Source organism: Heterodontus francisci, chromosome 8, assembly GCF_036365525.1.
Source record: "Heterodontus francisci isolate sHetFra1 chromosome 8, sHetFra1.hap1, whole genome shotgun sequence".
Lineage (NCBI taxonomy): Eukaryota > Metazoa > Chordata > Chondrichthyes > Heterodontiformes > Heterodontidae > Heterodontus > Heterodontus francisci.
Window position 1 is genome coordinate 46018063 of NC_090378.1, and position 17909 is coordinate 46035971.

The 17909-nt window shown below is 41.3% G+C and overlaps 1 protein-coding gene across 6 annotated transcripts in view; it reads left to right on the plus strand.

Annotated features, from left to right (window-relative positions):
• Positions 1-17909, plus strand: part of mast2 (microtubule associated serine/threonine kinase 2) — a 560338-nt gene that overhangs the window by 464524 nt on the left and 77905 nt on the right. For all 6 annotated transcript variants that reach the window (XM_068037080.1, XM_068037082.1, XM_068037083.1 and 3 more), the window contains one exon: positions 15525-15600. In XM_068037080.1, the coding sequence (XP_067893181.1) occupies positions 15525-15600 (76 nt within the window). The remainder of the gene's footprint in view (positions 1-15524; positions 15601-17909) is intronic.

Sequence of the window (17909 nt, forward strand, 5' to 3'; positions counted from 1 at the left end):
TTCAGGCTCAACTCGGTGGTCATGCAACTTTTCTTTGGTGGTCCTGCCGCTTCCGATTTGAAGATGTGGTTGGCTGATTCGATGATTCTCCTGGAGACAGCAATGTGGCTGATTTCCTTCCAAGAGTCACTGTCTGCAGCAGGGTAGTCACGGTTAGCTGGCAGGGTTCGAAGCTTGCAAGGTGGGTTGGAGAGGGAGAAAGGAAGGAAGGACCCCACTCAGGTCTTCTCCCTTCAGCGTCTAGTTGGTCATCTCTCTGCTGCAGAGAAAACACCAGCTTAAGCACACGGAGGGTAGGCCTGTCACATGACCATCACCTAGTGATTCAAGCATGGTGGTTACCAGTGTGTATTCCCTCTTGCAACTTAATCAGTCCATGTCTAGGATTTCCCTTCTCACAGCTGGGCTCCCATTGTTCAAGCGATTAGGTTCAAGTGGTTTGTCTCCACCAGTTGAATATTCAGGTAATGGCCTTGATGCCTTGCTAATGGGAACAGGTTAGGGGGTTTACTTAGGTTCCCCATTGTTCTTGTGTCTGTGCAGATAGCTCGTTTCCATCGCAATGCATTGGAATGTGGAAAGTAGAGTGATGCAAATTGGGGTGGCTATCTTTAGCTGTGAGTATCGAGTCACCTTTTATCTTTTTAAAAAAATTCAATTCAGATTTCCAGCTGGTGGATTAAAAATCATCATTTGACATGGTATGTTTTCGTGACACTCTTCTCACAGAAAATGATGATTGCTGTGTGCAGTGTCCTTGACTGAGACAGCTTCCCAGTCAGAGCCACACTGCTGTCAATTACTTGGAAAGATTGAAGAACTACATTTGAGCAACAGAAGAGTCTTCTGTGGCTCTTGAACCATGTGTTTGTCACAATTGTCCTAGTGACTAGTTTTAGGAGTAGCAGAAGTATAGACGGAGACTTGACTAGGAACATTGCAGAGTGCATGGAAACTGAAGAAAGGGAAATCAGAGAAAAATATCAAGAAAAATTAGTCTCATGGCAAGATTGCTAATGCTGCCATTGCTCATTACTGCATCAGATATCACCAGATCCAACAGATGTAAAAGAAAAATTGTATATAAAGAAAAGCTACAAAATATCTTTTTTATATTTTAAGCAAAATGATTGGAATGAATTTGACCTGTGATCTTCACTTAAGCCGTTGGTCTGCAGTGACGTGCAATCATGTACACAAAAAGAAATGTTACACTTAATGTTCTGCTACTGCTCGTTCTCCATCTCTTGTTAAGGATCTGATTGTGAAATTATTGACTCAATAAGATTCAGTTATTTGAATCCAGGAAAAGGGCAAAATTTCCTACTTTAAAGTACCATCATCTTTGCTGGATTGCACGGTTGGTAACTCACCTCTCTCGCTCCTCCATGCTGTCAGTGTTGCCAGATTGCCTGTTCGATATCCAGTCATGGATCAGCTGCAGTTTTCTTTTGCTAAGCATTGGGAAGACTAAAAATTGTCTTCAACCCCTGTCACAAGCTCAGTATGAACAATGAACAGCACAGGACCAGGCCATTCGGCCCTCCAAGCCTGCGCCGATCTTGATGGCTGCCTAAACTAAAACCTTCTGCACTTCTGGGGACCATATCCCTCTATTCCCATCCTGTTCATGTATTTGTCAAGATGCCTCTTAAACGTCACTATCGTACCTGCTTCCACCACCTCCCCCGGCAGCAAGTTCCAGGCACTCACCACCCTCTGTGTAAAGAACTTGCCTCGCACATCCCCTCTAAACTTTGCCCCTCTCACCTTAAACCTATGTCCCCTAGTAACTGACTCTTCCACCCTGGGAAAAAGCTTCTGACTATCCACTCTGTCCATGCCGCTCATAACTTTGTAAACCTCCATCATGTTGCCCCTCCACCTCCGTCGTTCCAGTGAAAACAGTCCGAGTTTTTCCAACCTCTCCTCATAGCTAATGCCCTCCAGACCAGGCAACATCCTGGTAAACCTCTTCTGTACCCTCTCCAAAGCCTCCACGTTCTTCTGGTAGTGTGGCGACCAGAATTGCACGCAATATTCTAAGTGTGACCTCACTAAAGTTCTGTACAGCTGCAGCATGACTTGCCAATTTTTATACTCTATGCCCTGACTGATGAAGGCAAGCATGCCGTATGCCTTCTTGACTACCTTATCCACCTGCATGGCCACTTTCAGTGACCTGTGGACCTGTACGCCCAGATCTCTCTGCCTGTCAATACTCCTAAGGGTTCTGCCATTTACTGGATACTTCCCACCTGCATTAGACCTTCCAAAATGCAATACCTCACATTTGTCTGGATTAAATTCCATCTGCCATTTTTCCGCCCAAGTCTCCAACCAATCTATATCCTGCTGTATCTTCTGACAATCCTCATCACTATCCGCAACTCCACCAACCTTTGTGTCGTCCGCAAACTTATTAATCAGACCTGCTACATTTTACTCCAAATCAATTATATATACTACAAAGAGCAAAGGTCCCAGCACTGATCCCTGCGGAACACCACTAGTCACATCCCTCCATTCAGAAAAGCACCCTTCCACTGCTACCCTCTGTCTTCTATGACTGAGCCAGTTCTGTATCCATCTTGCCAGCTCCCCTCTGATCCCGTGTGACTTCACCTTTTGTACCAGTCTGCCATGAGGGACCTTGTCAAAGGCTTTACTAAAGTCCATATAGATAACATCCACTGCCCTTCCTTCATCAATCATCTTTGTCACTGCCTCAAAAAACTCAATCAAATTAGTGAGACATGACCTCCCCTTCACAAAACCATGCTGCCTCTCGCTAATAAGTTTGTTTGGTTCCAAATGGGAGTAAATCCTGTCCCGAAGAATCCTCTTTAATAATTTCCCTACCACTGACGTAAGACTCACCGGCCTATAATTTCCTGGATTATCCTTGCTACCCTTCTTAAACAAAGGAACAACATTGGCTATTCTCCAGTCCTCTGGGACCTCACCTGTAGCCAATGAGGATGCAAAGATTTCTGTCAAGGCCCCAGCAATTTCTTCCCTTGCCTCCCTCAGTATTTTGGGGTAGATCCCATCAGGCCCTGGGGACTTATCTACCTTAATGCTTTGCAAGACACCCAACACCACCTCCTTTTTGATAATGAGATGACTGAGACTATCTACACTCCCTTCCCTAGGCTCATCATCCACCAAGTCCTTCTCTTTGGTGAATACTGATGCAAAGTACTCATTTAGTACCTCGCCCATTTCCTCTGGCTCCACACATAGATTCCCTTCTCTGTCCTTGAGTGGGCCAACCCTTTCCCTAGTTACTCTCTTGCTCTTTATATACGTATAAAAAGCCTTGGGATTTTCCTTAATCCTGTTTGCCAATGACTTTTCATGACCCCTTTTAGCCCTCCTGACTCCTTGCTTAAGTTCCTTCCTACTGTCTTTATATTCCTCAAGGGATTCATCTATCCCACTATTTCTATCCACCTCCCCAGAGACACTCTGTCTGAACCAGACCATTTGCAACCTCCAAATACCATTCCACCTCAAGCTGAGCTGCCAATCCCATATCCTCTGTATCACAAAAACTGCCTACTTCCATTTCTGTAGCATTGTCACCTCTGCTTCTACCACAGCCCATCTGTTGCTGAAATCCTCCAGACATGATGCTTCTAATGCTCTCTTGGCTGTCCTCCCAATCTGCATAAACTTAAACTCATCGAAAACTTTGCTGGCACATCCTTTCCCGCATTGTTCCACTCATCCATGGCCCTTGCCCTCGCTAACCTACATTCATTCCTGTTTGCCCAACATCTCAAATTTGAAACTCTCATTCACATGAGCAAGGGATAGACTGAATAATTATAGGCCAGTCAATCTAACCTCAGTAGTGGGAAAATTATTGGAATCTATTCTGAAAGTTAATGGGATAAGCATCTTTGAAAGTTGATAAATCACCCAGGGCTGGATGAAATATACACCAGGCTGTTAAAAGAAGCAAGAGAGGAAATAGCAGAAGGTTTGACCATCATTTTCCAGTCCTCACTAGATACAGGTGTGCTGCCGGCGGGTTGGAGAACTGCTAACATTGTACCTTTGTTTAAAAAGGGAGCGAGGGATAGACCGAATAATTACAGGCCTGTCAGTCTAACCTCAGTAGTGGGCAAATTATTGGAATCTATTCTGAGAGACAGGATAAACTGTCAATTACAAAGGCACAGCTTAATCAAGGATAGTCAGCATGGATTTGTTAAGGGAAGATCTTGTTTGACCAACTTGATCAAATTTTTTGAAGAAGTAACAAGGAAGATAGATGAGGGTAGTGCATTTGATGTGGTCTTCATGGATTTTAGCAAGGCTTTTGACAAGGTTCCACATAGCAGACTGGTTAAAAAAATAAAAGCCCATGGGATTGTGGGAAATGCAGCAAGTTGGATACAAAATTGGCTCAGTGGCAGGAAACAAAGGGTAATTGTTGACGGCTGTTTTTGCGACTGGTGGGCTGTTTCCAGTGGCGTTATGCAGGGCTCAGTACTGGGTCCCCTGCTTTTTGTGGTAAATATAGGGGGCATGATCAAGAGGTTTGCAGACAACACAAAGATTGACTGTGTGGTAGATAGCGAGGAGGATAGCTGTTGGCTGCAGGAAGATATTGATAGTCTGGTCAGATGGGCAGAAAAGTGGCAAGTGGAATTCAACTTGGAGAAGTGTGAGGTGATGCATTTGGGGAGGTCAAACAAGGCAAAGGAATACACGATTAATGGGAAAATACTGGGAGGTGTAGAGAAAGTGAGGGACTTGGGAGTAAATGTCCACAGATCCCTGAAGGTAGCAGGACAGGTCGATAAGTTGGTTAAGAAGTCATATGGAACCCTTTCCTTTATTAGCCAAGGTATAGAATACAAGAGCAGGGAGGTTATGCTGGAACTGTATACCTCATTGGTTAGGCCACACCTTGAGTACTGTGTGTAGTTCTGGTCACCTCATTACATCAGGGATGTAATTGCACTAGAGAGGGTACATAGGAGATTTATGAGGATGTTCATGGGACTGGAAAAATGCAGCTATGAGGAAAGATTGGATAGGCTGGGGATGTTGTCCTTGGAGCAGAGAAGATTGAGGGGAGATCTGATTAACATGTACAAAATTTTGAGGGGCCTGGATAGAGTGGATGTGAAGGGCCTATTTACCTTAGCAGAGAGGTCAGTGACTAGGGGGCATAGATTTTAAATGATTGGTAGAAAGATTAGAGGGGAGATGAGGGAAAAAGTTTTCACCCTGAGGGTGGTGGTGGTCTGGAACTCACTGCCTGAAAGGGTAGTTGAGGCAGAAACACTCAACTCATTCAAAAGGAGTCTGGAAATGCTCCTCAAGTGCCATAATCTGCAGGGCTACGGATCAAATGCTGGAAGGCGGAATTAGAATGGGTGGATCATTTTTCGTACGGCACACATACGATGGCCAAGTGGCCTCTTTTTGTGCTGTAAACTTTGTGATTTTATGATTCTAACTGTGTAAAATGCTGGTTAGGCCACAGCTGGAGTATTGTGTAAGTTCTGATCATCACATTACAGGAAGGACAGAATTACTCTGGGGAGAGTACAGAGGAGATTTACAAGAATATTGCCAGGGCTTGAAAATTGCAGCTATGAGGAAAGATTGGATAGGTTAGGGTTGTTTTCCTTAGAATAGAGGAGGCTGAGGAATGACTTAATTGAGGTGTACAAAATTATGAGGGGCCTAGATAGAGTAGACAGGAAGGACCTGTTTCCCCTAGTGGAGAGGTCAATTACCCGGGGGCAGAGATTTCAGGTGATTTGTAGAAGGATTAGAGGAGACATGAAAAACGTTTTCACCCAGAGGGTGGTAGATGTCTGAATTGGTGGTGAAGGCAAAAACCCTCAATTCATTTAAAAGGTACCTGGACCTGCACCTGAAGTGCTGTAACCTGCAAGGCTATGGACCGGGTGCTGGAGGGTGGGATTAGAATGGGTGGCTGGTTTTTGCAGCCGGCACAGGCACAATGGGCTGAATAGCCTCTTTTTATGCTGTGACTTTTCTATGGTTCTATGGCTACCTCATTTTCTACCTCTGTAACCTTCTGCAACCTTACACCCCATCCCCTAGCTCTCTGTTCCTCTGTGTTAAACTCCAGAAAGCTTGTTATGGAAGGATAATGCTGGAGCCTATCTCTACTCAATTTCACATTTATTGTACAGAGTAAAAGGATTGAAAACATATAGCTCCTCACTCAACCCCTCCACCAGTCTCAGTAAGTGACTGCTTATATTTACTCAAGTAAGTCCCCAATTAACCCCCTCCACCTGCATATAATCAAACAATTGATACACATTAACAGGTTCACACTCTGAATATTACATCTCATGCATCCCCCCCTCTACCCGCCCCCGCTCATTCCTCCATTGACGACCATGTTCTGAACTGCCCTCCCTAAACTTCTGCACCTCTAACTGCCCTTTGATCATTAAGATCCTCCTCAAAACTCACAAGCTTTTATTAACCCCTCCTAATATTTCCTCCTTTGGCTTGACATTTATTTTTAATTTATGTCCCTATAAAGCACCTTTGGTCATTTTTCTATATTAAAGGGGCTTTAGATGGTGAAAGACACCATATAAATGCAAGTTCTTCTCTCCCTACTTGCAGGATGGGTCTGCAGCACTGAACCTACAGAAAATATCCAGTTTACACATTTACAATTTACAGTTTACATATACATTTGCACTTCAGTAGCATCTTTCTGGTTATAACCTGCTTTGAAACATCATGAGATTCTGTCCTGCAAGTTGTTGAAGGACCTGATATTCTGTTCTTGTGTTGGGAAAACTAGATGATTGTTCGACAATTATCAAAGTAATTCATTGTTAGAATTTAACTGCTCAAGGTTCATTGTATGACATCACTGGAATCTAATGATTGGATTGTTACTTTGCAATTCACTCCCAGCCATCCAGGGTTCTAAAATTATTGTAACCTCACTCTTCATTTTCACTTTTGAAAATAGTGTTGTGCATTATCAACATTAACTTTGGAAAATTGTAGTACAGCAAACAGCTAATTTCTAGATGAGAGTTTTAATTTTGTTACCTAGGATTATCGTGATATAATGTGTGCAGTGCTTTTTTATGTTTCATAACTGCACTTTAATGTAATAACATCCATTACAAGATAAAATATTTTTTATTCGCTTACAAGATAACAAGGAAAATGAAATACATCAATTAGACAGCTCATTGTGATAAATGTGATTATTGACTCTTTTTGCTCTCCAAACCGGAAAAATTTGGATGATAATGAACCTTTAAAATGTGGACGTTTTCAGTAAGCAAGCAATATTTTTCACCATCAGTGAATTACAACCCTGTGCCCATTACACTGCTTGAATGACTATAAACCAGCTGGGCTAATGCCACAGCATAAAAAGGCCTGTTTACAGTCTGTTTGCCATATTTGCTGCTGACTTTGCAGTTTCCTATCCCATAGAATTGCTGTCCAGCTTTATGTTACTCTCCCCATTTCTCCCATGAGCTGTCCTGCTGTGTGCTATAAGTGCATTATCCATTTTGTGCACATTCACACCAGGTATATAGACAGAGTGCAATAGATGCCAGGATTGTAAACTTCACATCAACAGTTACTACTGTCCAAATGACTACTAGAGGACTGTTTTACATGGAATGAGTCTGAATATAACTTGCATTCATATATCACCTTTAATATAGAAAAGCATCCCACAGGGCTTCACTTCAATGTAAAAATGTTAAAAATCACATCAAGATAAATATTAATTAAATGGTTAATTCAATGTTTTGATCTTCTTGAGATGTTTTCTAGTGGTGCTATGTTGTTTTTTTTAAAGTGTCATTATCTCAGTGAACTAACAGTCAGGTTTTCAACTTGCCTTATGGATTGTCCGATAATGGACGAGCAAAATAATGCAGAGACCTGGTGGTTATTAATTTATTAGGCAATCCCTAACTGAGAAATTACTTAAATGTCATTACTGTCTAATAGATTTATAATTGTGAAAGATGTTACTAGGAGGGACACAATACCATGCTCTCTCAGAGATGAGGTCATCAACAATTTGTCAGCTTTCCTTAAATTCCATGCATCATTTCCAGGGTGACAGGAGGATTGATGACAATGAAAATAAATTTGCTGCATGATATTGAGATGAAATTTAGTAAGCACAGGGATGGAATAGTAATTTTTTTTCCCTGGGAGGAAAAAAACATTTTTGAAAAAAAAAGGCATTCCTTCTGAATTCCGAACAAAATTCCATTTGAATTTTTAAAAAAAACTAGCCTCCCACTCAGAAGCTATCAACATTGCACTAAGACCAAAAATGAGGTAAGATTATAATTTTCCAATTTTTTTTCAATATATATGAGTGATGTGGCAAATAACAGAACCTGCTGGAAGATGACTATAACAGGAGCAGATTCTGAAAAGAGGAAAAGTGGGAAGGGTAATATTTTTATTACAGTTCTGGTGCTTGGTTTGAATTTACCTCAGACAACTGTGATGGAAGGTCCCAAATAATGCCTACATCACAATGCTACTCATGCTTTGGCATCAAGTTTACAATCTTCCTTAGAGTCCTGATACCTGATGTAGGAAATCACCTGTTAAACTAGTGCAGAGAGAAGCACTCATTTGAAGTTGGATTGAGGCATAATGGGGGAGAATAAGAGATCTGCACTGCATTTAATTCCTGCTATGTCTGGCTGGGAATGCTTGATGTTAATACTGGGGATTAAAACTGCAGAACCAGAGACCAGAAGCAGCTTTGAATAGTTTTATGTGCTCGGATCTTCAACCACAGTCAACAAAGTTAACTAACAAATTAGTTAACTAACTGAAGACAACAACTTGCATTTATATAGCCTCTTTATAACATAGTAAACATTCCAAGGTGCTTCACGTGACCATTATCAAAAGAAATTTGACACTGAGCCACATAAGATACTAGGACAGGTGACCAAAAGCTTGGTAAAAGAGGTAGATTTTAAGGAGTGTCTTAAAGGAGGGGAGAGAGCTAAAGAAGCAGAGAGGTTTAGGGAGGGAATTCCAGAGGCTCGGAACTTGGCAGCTGAAAGCACAGTTGCCACTGGTGGAGTGATTACAATAGGGGATATGCAAAAAGCCAAAATTGGAGGGGCGCAGATATCACAGAAGGTTGTAGAGATGGGGAGGAGCAAAGTCATGGAGAAATTTTAAACTAAGGATGAGAATTTTAAAATTGAGGCATTGGTGATGGGTGAACTGTGAACAGGACTTGGTGTGAGTTAGGATGTGATCAGCAGAATTTTGGATCACTTGAGTTTATAGAAGATGGGAGGCCTGCCAGGAGAACATTGGAAAAGTCAAGTCTTGAGCTAACAAAGGCATGGATGAGGGTGGGCAGATGAGCTGAGGCAGGGGTGGAGTCAAGCGATGTAACGGAGGTGGAAGTAGGCGGTCTTGGTGATGGCGTGGATATGTGGTTGGAGGCTCATTTCGGGGTCAAGTATGACAGCAGGGTTGCGAACAGTCTGGTTCAGCCTCAGACAGTTACCAAGGATGAGGAATTCAGTTGGGTTTAGGGAATGGAGTTCGTGGCAGGGACCAAAGACAATGGCTTCTCTCTTCCCAATATTTGTTGGAGGAAGTTCCTGCTTGACCTATTTTTCCAAACCTTAATGAAAAGGGAAAGACCATCAATCTTGACTTTTTTCTCATATTGCCTTTCCTTGCCTTTTATATCTTTGCAGTTTAAAGCTTGAAAAGTGGTACTCTTTGGCTATACCATGATGAGACATCAAATTGTAATCAATTTCACATAAGCATATTTAATATTTAAGAAGAAATGTTTGAACATATTAAGTAATTGGGGCAAAGAATGATTCACACTTCCATTTCTATTGCATTGCATTTAAAATGTTAGTTACATTGCATTGTCCAATTAACTTGAGCTACTGGTTGCTCTATCACTTTTTGTCTTATCGTTGGCTTTTGTAGTTTTGATACTCCTTGTATAGAAGCATAATAAAACAACTATGAAGAGGTGTTACAGACCTATATTCAGCTAAGGTATCTTGTCATTAATAAATCATCTATCAAAAATAAAAAACAGATTCTTACTACTGTACCGCATTTAACTTAACATTATAGATGACTTATGGAGATATTGCTGCTACTCCTTCTTAGCTGTGCAAGAGTTGAAGTATGATAAATGCTTTTGTATATGCTAGTGTTGCCAAGTTGCTGAAGTGCAGCTAATTGCAAACCTGATGCAAAGCTGCTGGGATTTGCTAAGCCCAATTGCCTGGAAGACCTGTTAAAAGGTTTTAGTTTTACACGCTGCCAGATGTGTGAGGTCTTTATTTTGAGAACCATGCAGCATTTGTGTAATAGAAAAACACCTAATGAATAGCAAAAGAATCCATCACATTGTGAATAACTTGTGATTAGTTACAATGCCAGGCTGATTTAACAGGGATATTGCTTCTAATATTATCATAACACCAACATTATTTACAAAGCCTTTCTTGGTGTCTCTAAGTTTTATTCTTTGTTCCTTTTACCTCCACTGAAGGTACTTTTGAGGTAATGGTGTGAAATACATGTCCAATAAATCCATAATATAAAATTGATTATACATGGCAAATGTTGGAAATCTGTAATCAAAACAAAATATGCTAAAAATACTGGGAAGGATCTCCTCCCAAACCGTTAAACTGCCTTTTCTCATCTTAGATGCTAAAGAACCTGTTTGGTATTTCTAGCATTTTCTGGTTTCCTATAAATTTTTGGTTGTTGGTGGAATAATTGAAGATTGAATTGTTGTAGGTAAATTTCATAGGTAGAGCACATTATCTCAATCTCCTGATTAAACATTTAACAACCTTTACTAGGTATTTCTAGTTATTGCAGTAGTCCATTTCAACACAATTGCTGTCACATTGGATAATACTAAATTATTAATAATAAAACATAATTCTGGGGATTTAGGATAAACTGTGGGAATGAATAAGAAACTAGTTGAAGAAAACTAAGCGTATCCCATCGAAGAGTTATGACAGATGGGGTGGGGGAGGGGATGTCCTGGGTAGGGTACCTCAGGGTTCAGTATTAGAACCACTTTTGTTTCTAATTTACCTAAACAACAGAGCTTCAGAAACTCAATGCTAAGTGGTTGCAGTTGCAGATGATACTAAACTAAGAGCAGCAGTAGAATCAGAAGGGGTTGCTGAGAAATTAGAGAATGAGTTGGCCAGTATGTGTTAGTGGGCACAACAATGACACGAAATTTAATGCAGACCACGTAAAATGTTACACATGGGAAGGGAATATAGATGACATATGTACTGAATGGATGGTGTTGAAATAGCTGAAGATGACATTGAAAAACACCTAGGAGGCTTAGTGCACTCAATGCTAAACATGTCCAATCAATGAAGGACAGCGACCAACAAAGGATGTTGAACTATATCGCCAAAACATATATAGGGCAGAAGAGGTAATAAGCAAATTTTATAATGATCTATAACCTTGAATGCTGCATCCAGTCTGGCCACCAAAAAAAAAGAGACATTCAAACAGGAGGCAATGCCAAAAGGCTAATCTCCAGTTTCAAGGATATGAGTTATAACAAAGGACTGGAAAAACCTGGGCTTTTCAGCCTGGAAAGGAGGCATCTGAGAAGTGACCATATAGCGTTATGTACGATTGTTAAGGGTATAGAAAAAGTTAACTTCGAATGTCACTTTAAATTAAACTTCTGGAGTAGAATATGTGGGCACATGGTTCAAACTGCAGAAGGCTGCTATCAGAATACGTATTCTGAAATTCCTCATCCAAACAGTAGTCAATATTTGGAGTAAACTTCGAAACAGAGTAGTAAAGGCAGAAAGTCTGGAATCATTTGAGACAATTGGAGGTGTTATTTTTTTTTTAGTTTTTAAAAAATAAATGTTGGCACATTTGATTCATCCATCCAGTGAAATCCCGAGTACACATTCATAGAGATAGGTTATAGATGTAGTTATGTAGATATCAGAAAATATACCTGCTCATGCAATTGAAAATTATAGTGACATCCAGTTGTTCGGTCATTATATATTAAACTGATAGCATTGCGGCGAGTAACTCATCTCCTGACTCCCCAAAGCCTGTCCACCATCTGCAAGGCACAAGTCAGGAGTGTGATGGACTACTCTCCACTTGCCTGGATGGGTGCAGCTCCAACAACACTCAAGAAGCTCGACACCATCCAGGACAAAGCAGCCCGCTTGATTGGCACTCCATCCAACACCTTCAACATTCACTCCCTCCACCACCGACACACAGTGGCAGCAGTGTGTACCATCTACAAGATGCACTGCAGCAATGCACCAAGGCTCCTTAGACAGCACCTTCCAAACCCGCAACCTCTACCAACTGGAAGATCAAGGGCAGCAAATGCATGGAAACACCACCACCTGCAAGTTCCCCTCCAAGTCACACACCATCCTGACTTGGAACTATATCCCCATTCCTTCACTGTTGCTGGGTCAAAATCCTGGAACTCCCTTCCTAACAGCACTGTGGGTATACCTACCTCACATGGACTGCAGCAGTTCAAGAAGGCAGCTCACCACCACCTTCTCGAGGGCAATTAAGGATGGGCAATAAGTGGTGGCCTGGCCACCGACGCCCACATCCCATGAATGAATTTTAAAAAAAGAATAAATTAAAAGATTACTGTATAAAACAGCAGAAATCCAAAAAGGAAACTACACTATTACTACTGTTTTATGTACACACCTTCCTGTGCCCTTAACTCAGGTCAGATGAGGTGTACAACTTCAATCACATTAATGCAAAATCTTAACTTGAAGGTAGGCAGGTCGAAAGTTTGTCATAATGACTGTTGAGCACAGGTTATTACACAAATTATATACCATTATTATCAGTAGTAATGATAAGCAGTACTTCAGTTGGTGTATGAGATGTTTGATGTATCTTTGAACTGCTTAATATTTATTCTAATCACAGAACTAAAAGGGAAACCCTAACTTTTATTTCCAAATGAAAATGTTCTCTTGGCATGTTCTGTTCAAACAGAGACTTATTGCAATTTTCACTGACATGGTGATTTATTGGGATCTACCAGACATTATTGAGGTGGGAGGGTTATGAAAGCAGAGAAGTGGAAAAAGTAACTTAACAAAAATAGGAAAGATGTCGTGTTTATTGGAAAACTAAAACCAACAGTAAATTTAAACCATTGAATTCAAGATAAAGGAAAATGCTTAATGAATAGATTAAATCAAATGTGCTTTCCTCTGAATCAGCTTAAACAGATAAGCAGCAAAATCAAAAGAGTCGTTATTGTAGTTACCATTTTTTTGATCTGTCATCTGCACAGGCAATTTGTTTAACTGCACAACCCCTTTAAATGTTTGTTTGTGGCCTGCACAGGAAATTTTGGGCCATGTAGCTTAGAGGGAACATTGTCATTTGTGGAACATATAAGCAAAAAGGTGCTTTGTGGAATTCCAAGATTCAATAAAAACAAATGTTTAATGTAAATTCTTTAAGATAAATTGGAACAGAAGCTTTGTCCCAAAGGGACAAAAGTCCTTAAACACAACTGACCTAATAAATTAATTTGGAAAGAACAATGACTTACCTGACACTCCTGTCTCATGCAACAGATGAAAATGTCAGCTTTACCCTGCTATATGCTACATTAAACAATGGTCAGATTATTAAAAATCTCCATCTCCGACACTTCCCTTCCTCGACTTCTCTGTCTCCATCTCTGAGGATAGACTGACTACTAATATTCATTATAAGCCCACCGACTGCCACACCTACCTCGACTACACTTCTTCACACCCGGCCTCCTGTAAGGACTCCATTCCATTCTCCCAGTTTCTCTGTCTCCGACACATCTGCTCTAATGATGCTACCTTCCATGACAGCGCTTCTGATATGTCTTCTTTTTTCCTCAACCGAGGAATCCCCCCCATTGTGGTTGACAGGGCCCTCAACTGTGTCCGGCCCATTTCCCGCACCTCTACCCTCACCCCTTCCCCTTCCTCCCAGAACCACGACAGGTTTCCTCTTGTCCTCAATTTCCACCCCATCAGCCTCCATATCCAAAGGATCATCCTCCGCCATTTCCGCCACCTCCAGCGTGATGCCACTACCAAAGGCATCTTGCCCTCGCTTCCCCTGTTAGCATTCTGAAGGGATCGTTCCCTCCGCGACACCTTGGTCCACTCCTCCATTACCCCCACCACCTCGTCCCCTTCCCACGGCACCTCACCCTCCAAGCGCAGGAGGTATAATACCTGCTCATTTACCTCCTCTTTCCTCACTATCCAAGGCCCCAAACACTCCTTTCAGATGAAGCAGCGATTTACGTGTACTTCTTTCAATGTTTTATCCTGTATTCGCTGCTCACAATGTGGTCTCCTCTACTTTGGGGAGACCAAACGGAGACTGGGTGCCCGCTTTGCGGAACACCTCTGCTCAGTCCGAAAGCATGACCTCCAGCTTCTGCTTGCTGGCCACTTCAACACACCCCCCTGCTCTCATGCTCATATCTCTGTCCTGGGATTGCTGCAGTGTTCCAGTGAACATCAACGCAAGCTCAAGGAACAGCTTCTCATTTAACGATTAGGCATGCTACAGCCTGCCGGACTGAACATTGAGTTCAATAATTTCAGAGCATGACAGGCCCCCCATTTTACTTTTATTTTTATTTATTTTTTCTCTTTTTTTGTGTTTATTTTATTTTAGTTTGTTCAGTTTGTTTCTACTGTGCCTACCCACTTTTCTTTCATGTTTGTGCTTGTGGCTGTTCAGTTTCAGTCCATTAACACCCTATCTGTACTAATGTTTTGTCTTTCAGCACACCATTAACATATTGTTTGCCTTTGCTCCATGACCTTCTGGTCAGCTATTCTGTGACCTTGTCCTATCGATACCTTCTCTTTAGTTATCTCTTGCCCCACCCCTGCTTTACTTGCTTAAAATCTTTTACATTTCTTATATCTGCCAGTTCTGAAGAAGGGTCACTGACCTGAAACGTTAACTTTGCTTCTCTCTCCACAGATGCTGCCAGACCTGCTGAGAGTTTTTCCAGCACTTCCTGTTTTTATTAAAAAGCTATGTTGTATTTTCATTTTCCAGCAGCCGTTTGTGGTGTTTGCTGGGACATACCGAATCCTTCTACATAATGAAATGTGAATGGGGCATTGCATTATCATTCTATCTTCCAAAGAGCTACAATGGATTGAAAAGTGTCTGCCATTTGCTCTTTCTTCAAGCAATTAGCCATATAATTACATTTCTGATTGAGTAAATGTGGTTTGTAAACAGTTTCTCATGACATAATGTATTACCTCATACAAGTGTCAGATCCATTGAAGCAACAATGATTCTCAAGTTTGTAGTACAGTTACTGATGAAATACTGACATTATTCCTAAAAATGAAATACAATATGTTTTGTTACTTACACTTTTTGTATGTGTACTTTTGTTTTTAAAATCACAGTCCCGGACGATCCCCTTGTTTCTATGACAATGAGATAGTAATGATGAACCATGTGTATAAAGAAAGATTTCCGAAGGTCAGTAGTGATAATTTTTTTTAAAGGCAGCTCATTAATTCAATATCTATACACATGTATTGCTTGAAAATTGTATGTTTTTAATGTATTAAGGTAAATCCATAAATGTCTGCTCTGACTTCAGCATGTCAGTGTGAATATGATTTGTTTAAAATATTTCGAAAATTCAATAGGCTTTTGTGGCATCTGCCCTTTAGTTGCTTCTAAAGGAAGGGGTATCTATTGAATTTTCACATATTCCTAAATATGTATTTATTAGTGTTCCGATATAACATTTATGATACTATGCTAATACTCTACAATGGATCCCTTTTTACAACTAGTCCAATCTGTTTTAGTCCTCTGAGTCAAATCAGCTGGATTGATCTTTGCAAATTCTGTGCTACCTTTGCTTGGTCCAAATGCAACTTTTCAGATCTTTCGTCTGTTCAACTGGTGGTACTCCAGTTGGCATGGGGAGGTTTATAGCTCACTCTTCTCCTTCTGTCAGATTTGGTGCTACATTTTAGTTCAGCCATACCTGTCGCTCAGCTGTTTCTTGTAAAGATTCAGCTGTTCACAACTGTTACTTATCATACAGAAGCATCCTAAAGTAACTTTATCTCTGCTTGTAACTTCTGTAGATCTGATAATAGAGCTGCTTGATTCAACTTAATCAAAAAGAGTGTCAACTATTGTCTCCCTGCATCTCCAGCGCTGCTGATCTTGTTTACTTACCAAAGTCGTCGTATCTTCTGTAAATCCTCCTTCACACCCCTCTTCTGTCCTGATGAGATACTTGCTGGTTCTCCTAAAGAGCAAATTGTCCTTTTTGGCTCACTTTTTGCCTCCAACTTAACAACAACAACTTACATTTATATCGTGCATTTAATATAGTAAAACATCCTAACGCGCTTAACAAGAGCGAAATCAATAAAGAGATTTTTGGCATCAAGCCACAGAAGGCGAATATCAGGACAGAAGATCAAAAGCTTGATCAAAGAAATAGGTTTTAAGGAGCATCTTAAAGGAGAGAGAGGTGGAGAGGTTTAGAAAGATAATTCCAGAATTTAGGGCCAAGGCAGCTGAAACCATGGCCACCAGTGATGGAGTGATTAAAATCAGGGATGCACAAGAGGCCAAAATGGAAGAGCGCAGTGATCTTGAAGGCTTGTAGAGCTGGAAGAGGCTGCAGAGATAGGGAGGTGTGAGGCCATGGAGGCATTTGAAAACGAGAATAAGGATTTTAATATTGAGGTGTTGTGATACTGGGTGTCAGGGTGAAGTCAACAAGCTCAGGGGTGGTGGACGAATGAGATTTGGAGTGAGTGAAGGTAAGAGCAGCAGAGTTTTGGATCACAAGTTTAACTAAGGTGGAAGATGGGAGGCCAGCCAGGAGAGCATTGGAATAGTTAAATCTCAGTAACAAAGGTGTAGATGAGGGTTTCAGCAGCAGTTGAGCTGAGGTAGGATCCAAGTTGAGTGAAATTATGAAGGTTAAAAGTAGGCAGTCTTGGTATGGTGCGGATATGTGGTGGGAAATTCACCTCAAACATAACACCAAAAGTTTGCGAATGCCCTTGCTCAGCTAAAGACAGTTGCCAGGGATGGAAACAGTCATCGGGGAACAGAGTTTGGGACAGGGACTGAAGACGATGGTTTCAATCTGCCCAATATTTAGTTAGAGGAAATTTCTGCTCATGCAAAATTGCATGTTGGACACAGTGTGTCAAATCGGAGACAGTGGAGGAAGTCTAAAGAGGTGATGGTGAGGTAGAGACTGATGTGTTTGCGAATTATATCACCAAGTTGTAGCATGTAGATGAGAAATAGAAGGGGGCCAAGGATAGGATAGATCTTTGGGGGACTCCAGAGGTAGCAGTGTGGGAGTGGGAAGAGAAACCACTGCAGGTGATTCTTTGGCTATAAATAGATAGGTAAGAATGGAACCAAGCTAGTTCCACCCAGCTGGATAATGGAGAAGAGGAGTTGGAGGAGGATGGTGCATCAACAGCTGCAGATAGGTTGATAAGGATGAGGAGGGATAGTTTATCATGCTCACGGTCACAAAGGATGTTACTTTTGACTTTGACGAGGGCCCTTTTAGTACTGCGGCTGGGCTGGAAGCCTAATTGGAGGGATTCAAGTACAGAATTGTGGGAAAATGGGCATGGATTTGGAAAGTTACAACATGTTCAAGGACTTTGGAGAGGAAAGGGAGGAAATGGGGCATTAGTTTGCAAGGACGGAGGGGTCAAGGGTAGTGTTTTTGATTGAAGGGGTGATGACAGGTTTGAAGTGAGTTGGGGGGGTAACAGTACCTGAGGAGA